Source organism: Podarcis liolepis (assembly GCF_965112155.1).
Source record: "Podarcis liolepis genome assembly, chromosome: 9".
NCBI lineage: Eukaryota > Metazoa > Chordata > Lepidosauria > Squamata > Lacertidae > Podarcis > Podarcis liolepis.
The window spans coordinates 53,537,286-53,560,813 of NC_139564.1; the positions used below are offsets into that span (position 1 = coordinate 53,537,286).

The window sequence follows — 23,528 nt, forward strand, 5'->3', positions numbered from 1 at the left end:
AAAAATACAATAAAACAGCAAACATTAAAAACTTCCCTAAACAGGGCTGCCTTCAGATGTCTTCTAAAAGTCAGATAGTTGTTGCTTTCCTTGGCATCTGATGGAAGGGCGTTCCACAGGGCAGGCGCCACTACCGAGAAGGACCTCTGCCTAGTTCCCTGCAACCTCACTTCTCGCTGTAAGGCCCTCAGAGCCCCGCACCCTTTCTGCTATCATCATCATCATTAGTCATGCACGTAAAGCTGAATGTGCACAAGTTAAATGCATGTAAGTTGCAGGCTTTCTGTATTCTGCAACACGTAATTGATGTAGTAACAGTGCATTAGTGCCAGGTTTTTACTGGACCATCCACACATCATTCTGCTTCATAGCTGTTTCACAATGCTCTTCCAGTATTACTGGATTTCACTACATTTCATTATAGCACAAAGGGACACCCACCACCTCTCTTGGAACACTTGTGGAATAAAATGTTACAGGGTTTCAGCAGGAAGCTACAGGACACGCACTGACTGGAAATGAAGTGGGACGTCCATTCCAATGTTTTTCCAGGTGCAAACAGCATTGAAAGTACCACTGCATAAAACTGTCCCATTTCCATCACGAGCATAAATAAAGGAATAATAAAAGGCACACCTGGAGGGGCCCAGTGTTACTATTCTAGAAGTTCCCAAAATCGGTATTCAAAGCACTCATCAAAATAAATTTTGTCTGTGACCCAGAGAGCCCTTTACCATGCATGACCTACACCTGAATATATATATGTATTTTAAAAACCTATTATGATAAGGCATAAATGCATGCTTCACACGCAGAACTCGCTTCCTTCTTCAAAACAGGGTGGCTGGACCTTTACAAATTCTATTTTACTTAAAGTATGGTCAACATGGTAAAAGTGGGCTAGTTCGGATGATGTACTGGCTCAACACACAGAGAGGCACATGTAGTTTCTCCTTCCTGCGCACCTAGCATACTATCCATACCTGTGCACTTGGGGGCAGATCATCTGATCAGTGACCACAAATCAGGGGGAATCACATGAAAGAATGTCCCAATCTATTGTATACAGAACATGTGGATGCACCTGCCCACACCTGTGTCCTATCCTGACCTCAAGCAGAAGCCCACGGGCCACAATATAGTCCACAATGCAGTGTAGAGTTACTGACCACTGGAAAACTTCCAGTGAGCAACTTACTCTAAGCAAGTCTAAAGCTGGATGGAGGGCTTTTATCCTTCTTGGGAAATATTACACTTTGCATGTTCTGCCCCTTCCTGGTAATGTAGAAGGCCTTAAAGAGGCAGTCATTTCACCTGGAGTGAGCACTCCACCCCAACACCAAGTTCATTGCCTGCCAGACATGGGAGTGGAGGTCTTTGGGGCCAAGAGACCAGTTCCTCAGAAGGTTTAGGCTTAGTGGTTGTTATCTCCAGAAATCCCAGGGGTCCCTGGCTGACAGGCTCTGGCTGAAACCAAGCTGCGATATTAGGATCTGGGCTGGTATGTTGTCTGTACTGCTGCTCAGGGTAAGGTTCATGATAACAACCAAACTGCATTTGATTGATAGGATTTATAAACTGCCCTTCCTCTCTAAGGAGCCCAAAGCAGCAAACATATCCACATTATAAAAAAAAAATTCCAAAAGCAGTTAAAACATTCTAAAATTACAAATAAATACAAATTTTCATCCAGAGATGTCAGGGTTGCTGGGAAAAGTATTCTGCAGCCACCAAATGCCTAGGCTAGCAAGAAGGCTTCAGATTCCTCCTGAAAGCTAATAATGATGCAGACAGTTGCACCTCACTAAGGAGGGCATCCCACAAATGAGGAACCACCACTGAAAAGGCCCTGTCACAAGTCACTACCACCAACCAGGCAGCCCCAGGCATGGAGAATGTACCATTCACACCAGGCTGCACCCAGATTGCCTTTAGACCTACTGAATTAGTCAATCTGGTCCAACAGTGCTCCTTTTATGCTCTTCTCCTGATGTTCTACCAGTGCTGCAGAAGCTACATATTCTCTCGACCTATCCTCCCATAGCCCTTTCCACTGCTGTGGGGCAACATGGGAGTTTAACCCAGCAGGTGGGGTGGTGGAGGGAGGTGTAGCAAAATGGAGGAGCTAGAGGTGTAACAAAATGGAGGACACATCTCCACCTCTAGACAGTACTCCGAGGTGCGACAGGGCAAGTCATAAAATATGTTTTCAGAAACTGACACCACAGCAGTAATACTTACATTGACCAGTCCAAAGTAGTGTTCATTGATTGGAAATTGCTCTGGCCCAATGTCTTTTTCCAGAGCAGAGGCATTGGTGCCCTAGGGAAAAGGAAACAGCCAGCTATTTTAGTTTCAGGTTAAAATATGACACAAGTCTGAGAAATATCCTGAAAGGTTAGGTCACTTCCTGCTGCCCTCCCCCAAAGCTGTGCCAAATGGATTGTCTGGAGTGTTTTAGACATTTCCGAATACTTACAGCCCAAGCCCTGCTCAGCCAATGACATGAGGCTGCCATGAACTCTGTGAAAACGCAACATCCCATTGAAAATGCTTGCTAAGAGAAAAGGGCTGTTATCCAGCATGCCAAGAAGCATATGCAAGCCCCATTGATTTTAAATTGGAAACAGAGCACAGGATCCATTCTTTCCAACACATGACATGGGAATGGATTGCCAAAGAAACCTCTCACTCCACATCCATTAACCTGTCATCATCTGGTTCCCAGACAGAGCAATATACAAAAATAAACAGGCCCTCCCCAGGGCTTTTTTGATGTTATTTGATTTTATCCATTTCTGCAATCTAATCTAACATTTCCTTATCAGCCCTTCTATTTGCCTGATTTGCAGGGGTTGGGAGAGAGGAACCAGAGCAATGTTTTCTCTCTCGCTTGGATGAATGCAAGCGACTCTGATTTTTCCCCAGCAAAATAAATGCTTTCAGAGAGCTGGAACGGCTGAATGAAAATCAGAAGAGATAATTGCGGAGAGCTTGTAGGCTTGAAATGTAAATCAACTTGCTTGCAGTTGGCAGCCAGTAATAAAAGTCACAAGCATTTGGGTCTGGTTCTTTTTTAAAGTTTCATGCGCCGGAACACTTTCCCTATTTTTGAACCTTAGGCTGCAGATGTTTTTGCATATCCCGTCCCAGCCGTTCCCACTGAGAACAAAGGGCTGTATTGAATTTCGTCAGGCATACAGAACACCTCAGTTCCCCAAGACACCTGAGCCTTTCCAAAGGAAAGGCAGACAATGCATTGTGGGTGACTCCAGTTGCCCAGGAGCTGAGCTACTATGAATCTGTATTTCAAATTATATCATTTGCATCCCAGGGAGGATCAGGTGAAAGGGTTGTTTTTTTATCCAACCCATCCATCATGCTGCCATCAGCCCTGAAAAAGGAAAAGCATTCCCAGAGTCCAGTTGACCTAACTTTCCATTGCTGCAAGGTGTACCAGGATTACTGATTTTGAAAGTGTTTATCTATGACCCAAAACTACGGGAGGGAAGAGATTAAATCGCCTTCCCTAAACACACCATGGTCAGGCAACCTGGCAGCTTAAAGAATAAAGGACATGCATATAGAACGCTTATACCCATTTAGTACCCATTTAGGATTACATGTAGTTTGGTCTCTATACATAGGGATGGTCCTGAAGACTTCAGAAGGAGAAATCTGTAGCTCAGGTGCGGAGCAACAAAACTTCATACAAAATTGTATTTGTCATTTTGCAGCAGCTGTACTGACCTCTTGGTTATTTATTGCACCAAATTTATGTTGTTGTTGGTACCCTATAAAGTTCTTTGTGGTCTAGATTCCTGTGTCCCTTGCCAAGTGTCTATCAGCAGTGTATCTGAAGAAGTGTGCATGCACACGAAAGCTCATACCAAGAACTAACTTAGTTGGTCTTTAAGGTGCTACTGGAAGGAATTTTTTTTTATTTTAGCACTGGAAATGTTTCTTTTTATACAAGAGGGCCTGAAAATATAGGATGCTTTGTGCACAGGCCTTGTGGCTGCTTTGTGTATGACTGGTTTCACTAGCTTGTAAACCATCTGACAGATTTATGTCTTAAAATAAACCATTTCACAGAGACCCTCTTCTCTCACTGATGTCATTTGCTAACTTGCTAAATACAAAGATGTAGGTCAGGTCCTTTTCTCCCACTTTTGTGATCTCTCTTACAATTGTGAGTGGCTGCTTTTCTTCCCCTGCAGCTACTTGTCATTCTATTCCCTTGTTGAGGTTTACATTGTCAGTTTCTATTTGCGAAGTTTTCATATTCTCTTTCTCTCTGTCGCTCTGTCTCTCTAACACACACACACAAAGTTTGTGTACACATGCCTACACTCATTCTCCAGCAGCTTATTCATTAGTCATGTGTTTTCAAAATTTCTCTCTTTGGCTGATCCAATGGGCTTTTAAAATGGGTTGGGGAGGGGGGTATTGGGTTGTTTTATTATGTTTTTATTATGTACTTTACAGTGGTACCTCGGGTTACATATGCTTCAGGTTACATAAACTTCAGGTTACAGACTCCGCTAACCCAGAAATAGTGCTTCAGGTTAAAAACTTTGCTTCAGGATGAGAACAGAAATCGTGCTCCAACGGTGCGGCGGCAGCAGGACCCCATTAGCTAAAGTGGTGCTTCAGGTTAAGAACAGTTTCAGGTTAAGAACGGACCTCTGGAATGAATTAAGTACTTAACCTGAGGTACCACTGTATTATGTAATTTTTTAATATTGTGTTTTTATGCTGTAACTGCCCTGACTCCTTTAGGGCAGGGCAGTATACAAATTTAATTAATAATAACAATAACAATAACAATAACAATAACAATAACAACAACAACAACAACAACAACAACAATAATAATAATAATAATAATAATAATAATAATAATAATAATAATTGCAGTGTAGATGTATAGTGCAAGGAATCGATTTATTTTTTTGCTCCTCTACTGCTTCTGAACAGGCTTGCTATTTCCAGACCTATAGACTGCACCTATAACTCTGTCCTTGGTGCTCAAGTACGTACTGTAGTCCACCCATTCAGTTTCTTTTTCTACAAAAACTAGCATCCTGCTTGCTGCCAAACATGGGATGTTTGGGCAGCTGCTAGGATCTGCCACTGTCAACCCTGTAACTGCAAAATTCTAAAAGTTTGAGGTGTAGTTGCCAGGCTTTTTATGAATCAAAAAATCAGGCCATACACTTTTCAAAGATGGGGTTTTAATAATAATAATAATAATAATAATAATAATAATAATAATAATGCCCAGAAGTATACAACACAGAATCACAATCAATGGATTTATTCAAGTCACAGATTCTCATTGCAGGGATTGACAAGCATTGGAAACAAATTGGCATCTCAAGTTGCTATAATGTGTGCGACAGAATCAGGAGCTATTATGACATGTTGAAATTTGGCACCAAACTCAAAACAGATAATTTTAGCTATTGTTCAGAATCCCAGGGAGGAATGAAGTGTGGGAAGAAAAGCCAGATTACTGCAGGTGGAGAAGATTATATATGGCAGCAATCACTCTCTTTCCTTTTCTCTCTCTTTCTCTCCCTCTGCAGCTGAACTGCAGCAACCGCTTAACTTCAAGAGTCTGAAGCTGCTGAACTGGAAGATTATGAGTGATGCAGAGAAATGTGCTGCAGAGGATTTGGGGGGAAAGTGGCAACACATCACAAGAACATCAGAAAAGCCCTGCGGGATCATAGAATTGCAGAGTTGGACGGGACCCCGAGGGTAATCTAGTCCAACCCCAAAAAGCACATTTAGTCCAGAATCCCACAGTGGCCAACAGGGCAATAGCTCTCTCCCACTGTTGCTCCCAGTTGTTCCCATCAGCTGGTATCCAGTGGCATGCAGCCTCCAAACTCAAAGGTTCCATATAACTATCATGCAGGGCCAACCCTACCATTAGGCAGAATAAGGTGACTGCCTCAGGTGGCAGATTCTGGAAGGCAGTGATAGGATTTTGGAAGGTAGAGCAGGCCTGCCCTTTGTCCCCTAAGCTCACCTACCGTCCTCAGGTGTAGTGGAAGACACTGGTGCATTGCTTTTATCAAACTTAGGCTGTATGCACACCATACATTTAAAATGCTCCCTACCCACAAAAAAAAAAAAAATACTTCCTAGGAACTGTAGGTGCTAGGAATTACAGATCTCTGAGGGGTGAACTACAGTTTCCAGGATAAATGGATGGTGTCTACACATTGTCTCTTGAGACAGATGGATGCCAACAGCACACCCTAAAATTCAATTGTCAGACTGATCAGTTTCTGCACATAGAATGCGCAGGGACAGAACCATGTCCTCCACTTCAGACGTCATCAACATGCAAGGGATCACCCTTGCCATCATGACTAGAAACCGTGGAAACAGATTCCACAATTGCCACCCAACTGCTTATTGGTTTTCCTTCTAGAAAGTTTGCAGACAACGCTTATGCGAGTTTGGACTAACCTACACTGGTCAATTAGTCCAAACTCACATAAGCTTTGTCTGCAAACTTTCCAGAAGGAACCGTGCGCTGCTCTGGTTCGCCAGAAGTGGCTTAGTCATGCTGGCCACATGACCTGGAAGCTGTACGCCGGCTCCCTCGGCCGATAAAGCGAGATGAGCACTGCAACCCCAGAGTCCGTCACGACTGGACCAAATGGTCAGGGGTCCCTTTACCTTTACACTGGTCAATTAAAACATTAAAATGTGTTATAAAAGTGTGACACCAGAGGGTGCTGTAGAGAAATTGCATTGAGAGTTATATTATGTGGGGGGTTTTAGCATTGTTGCTTTTCAAATCAGTGTATATCCTTTGAGAATGTGAACAAACACATAACGCACAGGAAATCTATTGCTCCAGCTGCTGCCCCACATATCACTGATATTGTTTTCGAAAGTCAGGGCTAGCCCCGTCTACCTGGCGAAACCAGAATACTTGTCACAAGAAGCAAGTCCTTAGTGGATGGAGTCCCACAACCAACAACCACGAGACAAGCAAAACCAGGGCACTGGAAAAGGGAGCAGCTAGCAACACAGCAAGATATAAAAAGAGGAACAGCGCCTATGAAAGAGTGAAACTCATCAAGGAGCACTGAAGGACCACAGATAAAAGGAGGGAGCAGAACTCCCGTCAGGCTGTGAGATGGAAGTGACACATGTTGAAATCCTCCTTCAATATAACAAACCCCTCTGCCAAAACCAGTCACTGTTCTTCTAGCATTCTCAAGGAGCCCATATAAACGGAACTACACCAAACGCACAAAACTAAAATTGAAGTTTGCCACACCCTCAATGTGGCCAATTTCCATAGCATGCTGGTCACAGCTTCCTTAAGCTGGAAGCATTTTCATGGAGTTATCACTTGACCTAGCCACAGGATTCAAAGATATCAAAAGTAAATACAACTAAGTTTGAGGACTCGAGTATTTCTAAAGCTGGCGCCAAACACCAGGTCAGGCTGCTGTATTTGGGAGAGGCCTATCTTCGTCCTTTTTCTTTTCCCAACTATTTCAAAATCTGGACTCCCAAAGGAACCTAGAATGAACTTAAATGGCTCAGGCCTTCCCTGCCTCCTTTATCCAGTTGGTGACATCTTGGTGCATGCAATGAGGCCAGAGGCCTCCCCATATATTGTGCACATCTTAGCCTGGCTCTCCCTACCTTGCTGCTGCATCACATCCCAAAACTCCTGTTGCGCATCCTTCCTCTTTCCAATTAGTGCAACACTGCAAGTTCTATGTGCTGTTGGGTTTCCTAGTTGGTGGATAAATTGACATGTCCCTGGGTCACAGGAGGAACAATTTTTTTCTCTTTCTTTTTTTAGCCTTTCAGCTTTGTATTTTAAAAAATCCCCAAAGCCCTCACGACCTTGCCATCTCCTTTTGTAATGATCCATCTAGTTCTGAGCCCAGGCACAAAATGCTGTTGCTTTGACTCAGGATACAGGTCTAGGCTTTACAGATGCATTTCTGAGCTCTCTCTCTCTCTCTCTCTCTCTCTCTCTCTCTCTCTCTCTTTCTCTCTGTGTGTGTTGGCACTTTCTGTGGGAAAACCCATATTTTACTGCTGAATCAGAACAAACAACAACCAGGTTTTCTGTGAATTGCCATTTGCTGTGATTCAGCAGTAAAACACAGGTTTTCCCAGAGACAACAAAACTGCTCTGACACAAAGCTCTCACAGGCCTGTGCCTGGAAAGCATGGTGCAAAAGAAAGTCTGGATGAGCTCCAATACCCTTGATATGAAGGATCCTTTCTTTTTGGTGGGGGCGGACCTCCTTTCTATTTAATATGCTGGAAAATAGATTTATTTATTTACTTGTCAGAATTAGAAGCTTCATCCTTATATCCCCACAAGAGTCCGAATAAATTCTGCCATTTCAGGAATGGTCTAAATGCTCTCCATCATGAGGATTCGCTCTTGTAAAAATGATCATCTTCAGGCAACCAATGGTAACTAAACAAGGATCCTTCTGGTTGCTCTGACAAACCAAATTCGATATGTCTAATTCCCCAGCGTTAATTCTCAATTTACAGTATTCATTTCAGGTGCACATGATAACATAATGTTTCCAAGTGAAACAAAACAAAAATCAATAGGAGAGTCCAGGATTCTTTCCTCCCAGTCAAAACATGGTTTCTTAAATAGTGTCGCTTATTCCAGGAATTCTCAACCTTTTAAGCTGGGTGTGACTGGGGACCTCAGCACAGTTCTCTGTACGGCTGTTTCTGGCAATGAAGGCAACTGAGAAAACTCATTTCAACAAAATATTGGCAAGAAAGAGGAGGGGATAGTGCTCATGACTCTCAAACAGCCTTGCAAGTGACCCCAGGAAGGTCAAGACCCCACAGGCTGAGAGGTGCACTACGTTATAGGAAGGATCCATTGTCCACCACTGATGAACGGCGCCTATGACATCATCAGCAAGGGACATGCAGGCTCACCGCAAGGAGGGAAGATAGTGACTGTATCTAGCTGCTCTTGCAAGAACCTGAAAATAAGGGGGGATATAAACTAAAACAGAAAGATGTTCTGAGGAATGGCTTCAGATATTGTACTTGGATACTTCCTTTTATTCTTAATATTTTTATTTATTAAATTTCTATACCGCCCTTCCTCTAACAATCACAGGGTGGTTTGCAATATACAAACACAAAAATATGAAACATAGGAGCAAAAACAGTACACTCCAGTTTCAAATGCCACAAAGCCAATTTTCCCACCTCTCCTTAAATACAAGTTAATTTTTACCACTAATGAAGCAAACATTTTGACTGAAGATTTTGTGGCTCTAAACAGGCAATCAAAATCCCCAGCAGTCAGATTTGGCTCCCGGCATTATTTTTATTTTTTATGTAATTTTATTTTAATTTTTATCCCAGGGATGGAGAAAACACAGACCCTTGGGACTTTCTCCAGGCCACAAATCCTCTTGAACCAAGCCCCTCACCAGCCTTCCTTGAGTGCTTCTGCATGTCTGGAATATGTCCTTGAACGCTGAGAAATCCTATTGCTTGTCTGGATGGAGGGCAGTGAGGGATGTGGCGTACTGTACAAATATAAAAGCCATTGCTCTGCTCCGTTTAGTCTCTGTTCCAACTCATCAAAGCCCATTGTTCTGTTGCGACACACGCAGAGCAGTGGCAAAGCCTTCTCTCATGTCTAGGATGTTGTTGTTGTTTTGCTTGGTTTGTGGCAGGGGGGCAGTAGAGCCATGGAGCTTTTTGTAATTGAGGCTGAAAGTGAGGATGGGGGACAAGAGCTTCCATGGGACCCAAACAGGCCTGATTTTTGTTTGCCCCCAACAAAGAAATCCCAAGAATGTTTTTGCACTGCAAAAAAAAAAGTGAGGAATTTCTCTGTGCCCCCCTACTGTTTCAAGGCGGCTTCCTACCGCTTCAAAGGAAGAAAGGAGTCTCTGTTATTGCTCTTCCAACTACAGAATCATCAAACGGCATGAAGGGAAGCAAAAAATACCCACCCATGTTATGCTGACTGCCTTTTCACTAACACAGAAAAGAATGGTTAAATGGGGGGAATCATTCAAACATGCAATCCTCCACACGCATTTTACAGCTCTAGGAAGACTGCACTGTGGACTTTTGCTGAACATGCAGATGGGCTCATGGGCGTAGTCATGGGGGGGCAGGGGGCAGCTGCCCCCTCCAATTCAAGTAAAACAATAGAAATACTTAACTCACTGATGAATCATGTGGGATCTGCCCCTCCCCCCAAAGTCCTGGCTACACCCAGGGATAGGCTATAAAACACACACAAAACCCATTTCAGGACTAGGTACTGGATAAAAAGCTTGCATCTCCCCAAGCAGTTTCTCACACACTTCAGTAGACAGAGCCCCTGCTCAGAATTGTAGAGTTGGAAGGGGCCACGTGGATTCAACCCACATTGCTATGTGAAAAGGTAAAGGGTCCCCTGACCGTTAAGTCCAGTCGCAGACGACTCTGGGGTTGCGGCACTCATCTCGCTCTATAGGCTGAGGGAGCCGGCATTTGTCCACAGACAGCTTCCAGGTCATGTGGCCAGCCTGAATAAGCTGCTTTTTGCAAACCAGAGCAGCGCACGGAAACACTGTTTACCTTCCCGCCAGAGCGGTACCTATTTATCTACTTGCACTTTGATGTGCTTTCGAACTGCTAGGTTGGCAGGAGCTGGGACTGAGCAACGGGAGCTGACCCCATTGCAGGGATTCGAACCACTGACCTTCTGATCGGCAAGCCCTAGGCTCTGTGGTTTAGATCACAGCACCAATTACTGTTGTTGTGAAGATCACTTTGCTTACCTACAGCTTTACACAGAATTGTCACAAACTGCAATTTTTTTGCCATTTGGACACACAAGTTTACAAATTTTTTCTCTCTCTCTCTCTCTCTATATACACATATATGGAATTATCCTTTTAAGGGCGAGCTTGTTGATGTTTATTGCTATTTTAATTTTATTGTGTTTTCATATGCTGTAATCCACCCTGGAACCTTCAGATGAAAGGAGGGTAATATAATAAAATGTCAACAATAAGACACACAAACACAACACCAGTCAACTGAGGATAACACTTCATGTATCTGGTAATGCAGACTCTCGCTAGTACATGAAAAGTAATGCCCTAATAAATATGTTACAATGAAATCCTATACATGTCTACTCGAAGGGAAAGGGTTATTGAGTACAGTGGGACTTATCCCAAGCAAGCTTATATAGGATTTCAGCTTTAGGAATTAACTTCAGAGTACGGTACTTTTAGTCTTGAAGTTGCCGCACGCCTCTGTTGTTGAAAGTTAGTTTTTGGCCACTAAGGAGAAGGGCAGAACATGTACTATCATCATTCTATTTCCCAAGTCACTTTTTTTGGTATATGTTTATGCAACCGTGAGTCATTTAATTGTCAAAATAAGAAAGTAAATTGGTTCTTCTAGGCAAGTGGTGTGTGTGTGTGTGTGTGTGTGTGTGTTGTGCTGCACGAGTCTCAGAACCTGTCCTACTACTGCATCTTGAGTATCTTCCAAATTAAAGGCAAGGAAACCAGACCAACTCACTGCTTAACAGCACACACAAGTTCTGTCACGAAAGGAAGACACCAGACTAGAAATGAAATACAGGCTGCTCCAAGGCCCACATTTTCAGAACCCCTTTTGACTTCAATGAGCAAGCGCTGGAGGAATCAGCTTGAAGACTCAGGTCTTACACTTCCTGTTATAAGCATGTGTTCTGACCACAAGGCTGGTCCATCACCATATTTCGTGATGTGCTCTCATATATTTTATTATTATTATTATTATTATTATTATTATTATTATTATGGCAGTTCACAGCATAAAAATACAGAAAACCATAAAGTACATAATAAGAACAAGAACAAAACCAACCTATAACTCCCCACCCCCACCCCCCAAAAAAACATTTTAAAGGCCATAGACTGTTTATCGGCCAAAGGCCTGGTTGAAGAGGAACATTTTTGCTGTATAATAAAGGGGCCAGATGAACGTCCCATAGGAGAGCATTCCACAAATGAGGAGGTGGTCCTTGAGCAGTTCAAGGCTTTATCAGTCAAAACCAACACTGTGAATTGGACCAGGAAGCTAATTTACAGTCATTGCTGTCAGGCCAGGATCGGTGTAATATTCACACACCATCTTGCCCCAGTGAGCAACCTGGCTGCTGAATTCTGCACCAGGTGAAGTTTCCGAACTGTCTTCAGAGGCAGCCCCACATCTAACACATTGCAGTAATCTAACCTAGAGGTTATCAGAGCATAGACGACTGAGGTTAGGCTATCCAGACAGGGGCACAGCTGGGCCACCAGTCAAAGTTGATGGAAGGCACTCCACGCCATTGAGGCCGCCTGAGCCTCAAGCGACAGCAAAGCATCCAGGAGGACCCCCAAGCTATGTACCCACTCCTTCAGAGAGAGTGTAACCCCATCAATAGCAGGCAACCTCCCATCCATACAGTCAAGGGAACCACCCACTAACAGTGCCTCAGTTGGCTCTCATCCAGTCCATTACCGAGGCAAGGCAATGTTCCAACACATCCACTGCCACAGCTGCAGATGTAAAGGAGAGGTAGATCTGTGTGTCATCAGCAGATTGCTGACCATGTGCTCCAAAACTCCAGATAACCCCACTCAGAGGTCTCATGTTGATAGGGGATAAATTGAGCAGAGCTTTTTTTTGACCCAGAACTCACCAGAATTCAGTTCCGGCATCTCTCAGTTGAGTGTCATTGCCAAGGGAAGTGTTCATAGTGAGTTCCGGCACCTCTTTTTCTAGCAAAACAGCACTGGCCCTGAGGAACCACACAATGAGGGTTCCACAGGGCCAAAGAACGTTCCCCAAGCATCACCCTCTGGAAACGGCCATCCAAGTGGGACCAGAACCACTGCAAAGGGGTGCCACCCACTCAAACTCCAGAAGGAAACCATGGGCAATGGTATTGAAAGCCAGCAAGAGGTCAAGGAGCATTAACAAGGCCACATTTCTCCTGTCTTTCTCCTAACAAGAGCTCATCATACAGGGCGACCAAAGCAGTTTCAGTGCCAAAACCGGGCCTAAGCCCCAACTGAAATGAATCTAGAAAATCATTTTCCTCCAAGAGTGCCTGGATCTCATCTGTGACCACCCACTCAAGAACCTTGCCCAAGAAGGGGGGATTAGCAACTGATGGGTAGTTACTTAGATTTTCTGAGAGCAGGAGGGATTCTTAATGAGTGGTTTTCACCACTGCCTCTTTCCAGCAGGCAGGGACCACCCTAGTTATTGATGCCCTCCAGTCTACGCATGTACACACTGGTACAGCAAGTAAGATCTAGGTAGTTGTTTTTCACACAATCTGTTACCTACAGGCACATAAGGAGATGACTCACTGGACCTGGTGACTTTTCACCCTTGGGGGGGGGGGGACTTGCCCACACGCTGCAAAATATTGCAATTCATTAAAGAGCTACTACTGTACAAGTTTTCCTGCAACTAGTTTGCATTGCCTCTCCTCCATCCTTCAGATAAACAACACTTTTTATCATCTAGCTGCCAATCTAAAAAGGAGAAAAATGTTTGGAAAATGTTGTCACATTAGGTCAAGAAGTTTAATGCAAAAACCTCATGGTTAACTAAATTTCTAAGAGAAGAACAACAAAACTGATCAAAGCCCAGCATCTAACTCCTGATTTATTCCTTTCACTCAAAAGAGAGGCAGGTTGAAGGCCATATCTCTTAGCTCGGCTTATTCACAGAAGCTTAAACAACTCTCATTTGGACCAGTTCCTTTTGGAGCACATGCTTCCTTGAGGGACTAGCACTGCCCAGACGGAAATCACATGTTCATGTTTGAACCTGCCCAACATGTTTGCACGCTGAAAAAAACAATTCCTCCCTTATTTCCAAAACCCAGTAATTCAGATCCCTGGCTCATCCGCACCTAGCACTGTACACCCGGTATTCTCCTGTGCAACACTGTGCAAACTTTCAAGGACGCCCCCCTCCTCCCCACACATGGTTCGGGTGCCCACCTCCAGCACCCCGCCCACCGGATCGGCAGAGAGATCGCCTGCATTTCCAGACTTCGGCAGCTCCTCCTTCCAAAATGGCCCCGATCCTGGGAAGGGATTACTCGGGAGCAAGTCCTACTGGGCTGCAGTGGGCCTTTTTACTCCCAAGTTCAGTGTGGCCCAGGATTGCAAGCCTGAAACTCTGGCAACCAATTCGGGGCGGGGGGGGGGTTGAAGCCTTGCCCTCTCTGCACGCACCTTTCTGTGGATTCCGATCTCCCCATAAATGGGTGGGTTGTAGTGGGTGGGGAGGCGGAAGAGTGTGTGTGTGTGTTTAGTGGGTGCGGGGGAGGATTGTGCGGCTCTCTCCCCCGCCCCGTGCGCCCCTCCCGCCCCCAGCCAGGCCGAGCAAGTAATACTCACCATATTACAAATGGAGGCGATGTTTCTGACAGTCATGAGTCTAAAGGTTGCAGTGATCCCGCACCGCCATCTTTATGAGGTGAAAACCGGAATGGTCATGGCTGGGGAGGATCGGGAAGAGGCCGGGAGGAGCAGGGAGAGGCGGCGGCGGGGGGGGGGGAGTGGAGAGAAACGGAAGCTCTGCCGAGGCGGGGGGGAGGGGGAGGGAGAGAGAGAGAGAGATCGGCTGCTCCGCCTCGGGGCTCTGCAAGATCGGAGGCAGAGGGCACCCACCCACCCCCTTTCCCTGCTCTGCCGGCTAATTCCGCCGCTCCCAGACCCGTCCAGGAACCGCTGGGGATGGCCGGGGTCTCCCTCTCAGCAGCAGCAGCGCGGCATTTCTGGGGGCGATCGGCTTCTCTCGTGGGCGCGCAGCCGCCACCAGGCGAGCGCGGATCAGCGGCGCTAGTTTCCAGCAGCTGGGACAGGCGCGATCTCAATCCCCCCGCTTTCCTTCCTCCTCCTCCTCCTCTTCCTCCTCCTCCGCCTCCTTCCCCCGCAGCGGGTGCTGTTGCGCCTCTTCCCTTCTCTCCATTGCAACGCAGCGCCCGGCGGTCAACTTTGACAGCGGCCGGGGAAGGGGAGGTCAGGGCCGGGTGAGTGGCGTCGCCACCAGCCAACCGCCCCGGGAAGGGGGCGCGCCGAGCAGCCAATGCCAGAGAGGCGGGAGGCGGGTTCCGCCAGCTACGGGTCAAAGGGGCACCAAGGGGTTGGGTGTTTCTCCCATCCCCACGTTCAAAGAGTCAGGGATCTCGCCTCTTTTTTTCCTCTTTTTTCCACGTTTTAGGACGCCAGGGCAAGATGCCGGCTTCAGATCCTGCAGGAGCAGCACTCAGAAGGGCGACACTTGAGCACACGCGTGCATCAAGTGATAGGGAACACTTGATGCACGCGCGCGTGGGGAAACGTCGCCGTTTCGAGGGCTGGGAGAGATTTCCTCTCCGCTGGAAGCTGCGCATCCCTCGCGCCGCCTCGGATGCAATTGCTTTCCCAGGCGAATCAGTTCTCACATCCTTGGTGCAGCCAGTCAACTGTGCAGTGATCAAGTGCAGAGAGGGACCCAGTGAGGCATGTGTGCATGTCTTGTAAAGCAGACGTTTGCTTCTGGAGAAAGAAACATCATCTCCCTCGCTGACAAGGACAAGGGGGAAATGTTAGTGATCCTGCTCTTCCACCACCAGTATCAAGAGACATATAACCAAGGCCACGCAGGAGGAGAGATGCCCAGTGTGTTTTTAAGAATGCAAGAGATCTGTGGCCTGCTGGTTCTTGGGCAGCATTCTGTTCCCAGAACCCACAAGCAAGACATGAGTGAAATAGCACCCTCCTTCTTAAAGAATGGTATAGAAAATGTCTTGTTTCCAGCCTGAGAGTTGAATCTTTCCCAGTGCTCTTGGGGGGGGGGGGGCGTTACTCAAGGGTTCACAGGACCAGCACCTTTCCTCCCTCCAAATGTTAAAAAGTACAGTGGTACCTCTGATTACGTACTTAATTTGTTCCGGAGGTCCGTTCTTAACCTGAAAGCGCCGCTGCTGTGCAATTTCTGTTCTCATCCTGAAGCAAAGTTCTTAACCTGAGGTAATATTTCAGTGGTTACATTCGCTTCAGGTTACAGACTCCACTAACCCAGAAATAGTACCTCGGGTTAAGAACTTTGCTTCAGGATGAGAACAGAAATCATGCTCCGGTCACAGCTGGAAACCCCATTAGCTAAAGTGGTGCTTCAGGTTAGGAACAGTTTCAGGTTAAGAATGGACCTCCAGAACGAATTAAGTACGTAACCAGAGGTACCACTGTATGGCACTTACTGTAAGACAGGCATTCCCGAACTCAGCCCACCAGATGTTTTTGGACTACAACTCCCATCATCCCTAGCTAACAGGACCAGTGATCAGGGATGATGGGAATTGTACTCCCAAAACATTTGGAGGGCGAAGTTTGGGGGTGCCTGCTGTGAGAGCTTCAAGGTACTGGCACCTTTAAAAAAAAAAAAAAGCACTGATCTTACCGGCTTTTAACACTGGAAACTGGTCAATATCCCCCAGGTTTAAGACACACAGGGCACACTGCGTGATGCGCAAAGGTCTGTCTGCAGCATCTCACCTCCCCTTCCTTGCCCCTGGCCTCTGCCGTCTGAGGCAACTGCCTTGCTCTGGTGGGGCAAGCCCAGAAGCAGGAGACATCATATCACCCCAACACAAACATTTATCACTGGAGACAGTTCGTGCATTCTCTTGCAACTCCCCAAGTGTTATGTGATGAAGGAATGGACACATGATTTATTGGGGGGGGGGAGAACCGAGTTATCTGTAATGCAATTGGTCAGTCCAGGTTTTTTTATTTACTTGATGGGAGGGCAGCTGCACCCCTGCACCCCCTGGCTATACTCATGGATGGACAGGAGTTTGCAAAGTGGGCCCAGTGCAGCTGATTCTGCAAAGTGCCTTTGTCTTGAGAGTGCTGTGCTTGAAGCGATGCCCTGTGATGTGTTCTGGCTGAATCCCTTACCATTCATTGCTTGCTGTTGCAGTTCTTGAATGATGAACAACCATGTGTGTGATCTTAGGCAAGTTTACTCAGAAGTCAGCTCCACTGAGCTCCGTTCATAGAATTGTAGAGCTTAAGAGTCTCATGATCTACCGACTGAGCTATCCCAGCTCATTAAATGTACACAGAACCGCAATTGTGCAGCACAATTCCACATATGATTATTTGGAAGCAAGTTCCACCAAATTTATTGGAACACTCTCCAAAGGGGATGGGAATGGGGTTGCAGCTCAGCTAGGTGATCGGCACTGCTGCTAAATGGGCAGCTGCTACACCAAGGCTTTTCCTTTCAGCCCGCTTTCAAGTTATGACTGTTTACTGGATTAGTCTCAGCCAGTATGGTCAATTGCTAAGCAGTATGGTGGCACTGTGGGTTAAACCACAGAGCCTAGGACTTGCTGATCAGAAGGTCGGCGGTTTGAATCCTCGCAACAGGGTGAGCTCCCATTGCTCGGTCCCTGCTCCTGCCAACCTAGCAGTTCGAAAGCACGGCAAAGTGCAAGTAGATAAATAGGGACTACTCCAGTGGGAAGGTAAACGGCATTTCCGTGCGCTGCTCTGGTTTGCCAGAAGCGGCTTAGTCATGCTGGCCACATGACCTGGAAGCTGTACACCGGCTCCCTCGGCCAATAAAGCAAGATGAACGCCACAACCCCAGAGTCGGCCACGACTGGACCTAATGGTCAGGGGTCCCTTTACTTTTACCTTATGGGAGTTGCAGTGCACCAACAATCTAGTTCCCAATCCCTTTTTTAAATACTGTATTCCACTGTAAGCAGCATCTAGCGCCTTCCATTGTGTGCTCCACCCCAGTTGTTTTTGCTTGTAGAGCAGGCTTCCTCAACCTCGGCCCTCCAGATGTTTTTGGCCTACAACTCCTACGATCCCTAGCTGGCAGGACCAGTGGTCAGGAATGCTGGGAATTGTAGTCTCAAAACATCTGGAGGGCCGAGTTGAGGAAGAGCATCACCCTGGTGTGAGTTTCTGACTATGTTCTGCTTCTCTCTCACCAAACTCCCTACTCCACCCATTCTGCTCTCCTAGCCAGCATAAGGATCCACCACTCAGTGTGAACTAGCATCAGTGATCTGCTGTAAATCCAGCATATTTTGTTTGTGTTCCAGCTTAGGGCAGTTTTACTAGTGATCCATTCCTGCCCAACAGGCATAACTGGAGGCTAGTTTAAAATATTAGTTCACGTTAATAAAATTAGAATTGATTTTATTTCGTCGTGCAATGTATATACTTGCCCTTCAACAAAATAACATTTTTTTAAAAAGATTCAGAAGCTAGTAGAAGAGCATTTCAGTCTCTCAGAACACTCTGTTGCTGACCTTAAAAGGGGTGATTCTCAAACAAAGGAAATTCAAAAGGAAATACCAGTATGAAACCACTAAATCACAACTTATCAAGATAAAAATCCAACCCAATCACTTGGGGGGTTAATAAAGATAACAGGATAGATCTTTCTTTATGTATGCTACAACAGCAGCAAGAATACTTATTGCAAAGTACTGGAAGACACAAGATTTACCCACTCTGGAAGAATGGCAGATGAAGGTGATGGACTATATGGAACTGGTGGAAATGACTGGCAGAATCCAAGACCAGAGAGAAGAGTCGGTGGAAGAAGATTGGAAGAAATTTAAAGACTATTTACAGAAATACTGCAAAATTAATGAATGTTAGAATGATGTCAGAATGAAGTTAAGTGGTTTTAGCAGCAATGTTATAAAGGAGTATGTAAAAATGGTTTGTTAACAGGTGAGAATCCAAAGTTACAATACATTAAGTTAAAGGATTAGGATAAAAGCAAAGAGGGAAAGGATTTGCTGAATTAACTAACTGAACTGGAATACAAAAAAGGGAGGTGTGAGGAGGTCAGGGAAACAAGTAAATGAAAGACAAGACATGGAAAGATTGATTTGTTTTTAAGTGTTTTTATTTTTCTGTATTTTGTATTTTTTCTTTTCTTTTTTCTCTTTTTCTTATTTTTGTAACCTTTTTTGAAACTTTAATAAATATCATTTTTAATAAATAAATAAATAAATAAAGATAACAGGTTTGTTTTGTTCCAATATAGGTGTTCATCAGCTTAGCCATGCCAGGATGTTTGCATTATTACAAATACATCACCTCACAATCTTGTTTGCTGAATGTCTTTGTTTGCGTGTCTTCTTTCAACCTTTCTTGAGGAGCTAACTGTAAACTCTGGTTTAACTACCACTGATGCTAAGTTGTTTTGTTTTGTTTTTTAAAAGTGGAGGCTTGGGGGGGGGGGCTCAACTCACACCACAATAAGTTTGTTGGTCTTTTAAGATGCTGTGAGATTGTGTCAAATACAGCTGCCCCTCTGAAAACTAGTAGCAAATAAGTGCAACGTTGGCAGGGTGCATATCACAAAGACGTATTTTCTTTTTAATGGTTGACAAAGAAATGTTGGGAAAGCAAGAAATTTTATTCTTCAAAATAGTATCAGGAGGATAAGAACACTGAGCAATTGTTCCCATTGTATCCCTTCATAACAAACAAAACAGCCTTGTGTTTCCTTTCTCTGGTAAGACAAAACGAACTATTTATAACACAACTGTGCTTATATAATTTTTATTGAAAGGTCAAAAGAACACTCACCCTTGCATTTCCTTTTCACAGCCTGCTGCTCATTTGCCTCCAAATACTCCCAACCAAAATGTTATCAGAAAATATCCATTTTGCTGTGGGTGGTTGTGGTAAGAGCCTCAAAGCCATACAGCTACCTAGACAAGCTAACATTGCTTCGCCTTATCTACATTTCAAGCTCATGCATAGAATTGGAGCTCAAAATCCATGAGCCACAGACTTCCCCACCCCTCCAAAAGCACACAGATTAATCCAAGAGTGAAAAGCCTGAGCAACAGACAGTATGAGCACACTGACCCCATCAGCTCACCCTGTTCCCTGGCAGGTCTACTAGCCTGGCTAATGTTGGGCTGTAACAGAACTGGTGGGAAGAGTGATGGGGTGTGTGGCTTGCTGCCAATTGTTAAGACATCCATGGAATCAGAGAATTGTAGAGTTGGAAGAGACCACAAGGGTCATCTAGGCCAGCCCCCTGCATTGCAGGAATCTTTTGCCCAGTGTAGTGCTCAGACCATGACTCTTGAGATTAAGCTTATCATGCAGGTCATCTGAAACAAGAACAACCAGAAGCTGATAGTAGGGCATAACAAGTTTATCACTGCCTTTGCTTGTTGTTTCATGCTGCTGCTATTTGTGGGGGATGGATGGTGGTTCTCAGTGAGACTGTGGAGTCCCAAGGGAGGAGGAGTAGCATTTATTCCAATCTCTCTGTGAGAGCTTGAGTCTGGGGGACAGCAGCCTGAGTGGAAACAGGCCTGCTGGCCATGAATGCACATGTACTTGATGTCAGGAGCTCAGCCCTACACTCGAGTAGGGCCCTGGCAGAGACACATGCCCAACTGGCATGTTCTCTCCCTCCTGGCAGTTCGTTTGGGAGCTTCGAAAGCTTTCTTCAGCCCAAACATCACAATGACTGATGCCAACTGGCACAGGCACACTTAGGGATCCGCAGAGTCTTCGTAGCTTGCGTGACAGACCTCAGCAACTCAGCATTTTGGCTAATCTACTTTATTTACATATAAACACACACAGAGCACTGCAACATGGCTCCCTCTCTCTCTAGCATCAGACAGCAAAGAGAAAAAACAAAGGACAATAGTCCCACTTCACGGAACACAGTAACACAAACATCCTGTCTCCGTCACTTCCCACTCTGTGGAGTCAAAACATACACCGTCATGTGATAGACAACAATCCCATGACTGCAATCATGGAGCAGGAATTCTAACACTTGACTGGGGTCAGAAAACTGGGTGTTTGTTACAGTCTGGTTCTGTAGCAGTGGCTTCTATTGAATCAGGATACTCTTGTATGCTGACTAAGTAAAGTGCATGATTATTAAGCTGGCTTGGTGGCAGCGGCAATGTATGCAACAATGTTTAGCTTCTGTCTTATTATTATTGTTATATATAATAAATTATTTATATTATGCATTTGCTAATGATAATACATCACTTGTGCTCTAATGATAATATTCTATTATGTCCCTGATTTTGTTGCTTATTGTGTGTAAGGCGCTTTGGCATTCATCTGAATGGAAAGTGACAAAGAAGGACAATCAGCCAAGAAAACCAACTTAATTGGGAGTCTTTTTTGTTGTGGTGGCTTATGTGAAACCATTGGGAATCAAAAACCCTTGTTGATTTACTGACAGCAATATGTAGGAGTTTCCATTACTTTCTGCCCACATCTATAAAATAGTTTTGCTTGTCACATGAATGAAATATGGGCTGATGGACAACGACACTGGCAAACCTTAACTCTATCACACTCTTTCTTTTCTTTTAGAAATTAAGCATTGGCCTCATGAATTTGGACAGCATCATGAGTACATGTCCTTTTCCTTTTTTTAAGCTCATCACTTTGATGGTACTGCATTCCTGTCCATGCCCACTCAAGTTCACCTCTGACCATTCATAAAGGTCCACAGTGGTCCTCTTAGTCATAAACAAAGAGGGTAGAAACCAGTGTTTTTTTCTATAGTGAGAAGGGAATGGCAGAAGGATTTGTTTTCTGTCTAAGAATTAGACAGCAGGCAGCCTCACACTGACCTACCAAATTCATCAACCAGAACAAGACATCACCAAATGCATAAAGCAGGTTAACACTTTGTGCTAATAGCAAGTTAGGGGCTTTTATTCCTACCTACCTTTATTTACAGCAGCTTTTTGTGGTTGGTCCGATTCTCCATAAATACCCCTGGAATATGATTATTTTATAGTATAGCCATTCCTTCCCCTACCTTGCAACTTAATTACATTTCAAAAAGTTGTATTCCCTGTGCAAATTAGTGCCTTTGTAGAGAGAGTCCCAATGAGACTAACCTTCTTTGTGTACATAATATTTGTCTTTATTGCAGCAGCTGCTGGTTGGTTCAAAAAATTTCCTGCCTTCTGTGGTGTAAAAGCTTGAATAAGGTTGCAGCTGTGACCTAATAATAATTTGGTAACTTGTTCAGTGAAGAAGTCATAAATTATACTAGCACTGGTGTCATTTAAAATAGGGGAAATTCAGCAGAAAATATTAATCCTTCCCAGGAACATATGATTTCCCCACCTTTCCTGATAATTGATAAAACATAAATTAACCATAGAAGAGACATATTGCTGTTCTGTTTTTGTTTTTTCAAGTAAACTAGAAAAGGGGGCATGGACAAATCCAGGGCAATTAAACCGATAGCAAATTTAATTGATAGCAAATTAAAATCTCACATGTTCAGAAGCGATATTCCACTTAATATCATTTTTAGTTGCATATTTCTCTTTCGTGGGGGTTGGGGAACAAAATATTTTTTGTCCTAGAGGGATTTGAACTAGTGATTCTAAGGACATGCTTATACATTTGTGTTGGCCTTAGCAGATAGTACAACAGAGGTCTCTTGAATATTCCTGTGACACTTTGCCTGGTTGTCTGTGCTTTCCCACCCCACTGTGCTGGGGGTGTAGAGCCAGGAAAAGGTCCCAGGACCATCTGCACCATTCCTGATTGGTAGGTTTTAGTAATATTTCCAGGGACTGTGACAGGGTGGCAGTCTGCTCTATTCACAGTGTTCTGGGATGTTTCTAGCCGTGTCATTCCGTCCTTGGGATTAGTATTGGATACAATGGCAGTTCCTTTGGCACAGTGATGTATCTACCCCCGGGTACAGGATTGCTCTTCTGCACCCCTCATTTGGGGAAGAGGAGGGGTGTAACAACATTTTGAAAGTGGCCTTTAAGAAACAAAGATAGCACATTATCACTGAAGGGCTGACAAGGAGTGCAAAACAGTTCTTCTGCCTTTATAAAATACATACTGCTTCTATGTGCTCTTTTCCCATCCAGCATTTGTGTATGGCAATCTAGAAATGTTAATTGCAGGGCATATGCATTGTGGAAGTCAAATAGTGGGGTGCACTGACAGTATGTGGGCTGAAGACATACTATGAGCTATTTTCAGCATCGTTTAAGAAGACCAACATGTATAGGGCAAGCATAAATCCATGCAATAGCAGCAGCCAGGGACTCCAAATTGAAATTGCAGCTCGACTAGCTTTTATTTATGGCTTGTATTCTTCATAAAAGTTCATGGGGTAATTTTGAACGAAGGATAAAAGTGTGTTCATGTTTAGTATTGCAATGCTCTCTGGGCCTTGCTGGTCCCGCTGCACAAAAATCTAGAATTATTTTTGAAGTTGCTTTAAAAAAAAGAAGAAGAACTGGCATGTTTGCTGCTTTGCTGGTGGAGACAGAGCCTGGCCCAGTTGCAAGTTGTGCTTCCAGAACCTTCCCTTCATATTCATGGAAGTGATTTATGGCAAGTGCAAACATCTCGCTGTTGGTGTCCTGCTTACTCTGGCCACAACTAGACAGCAGGGCTTTGCATCTGGCAACCCCT

At 44.7% G+C, this 23,528-nt stretch overlaps 1 protein-coding gene across 1 annotated transcript in view; it reads right to left on the reverse strand.

Annotated features, from left to right (window-relative positions):
• USP46 (ubiquitin specific peptidase 46) overlaps positions 1–15,110 on the reverse strand; it is a 32,487-nt gene extending 17,377 nt beyond the window's left edge. The window contains exons 1-2 of the mRNA XM_083460079.1: positions 14,448–15,110; positions 2,242–2,322 (exon numbers count right to left, since the gene is read on the reverse strand). Of these exons, the coding sequence (XP_083316205.1) occupies positions 2,242–2,322; positions 14,448–14,483 (117 nt within the window). The 5' untranslated portion in view covers positions 14,484–15,110. The remainder of the gene's footprint in view (positions 1–2,241; positions 2,323–14,447) is intronic.
• Positions 15,111–23,528: the final 8,418 nt, after the last annotated feature.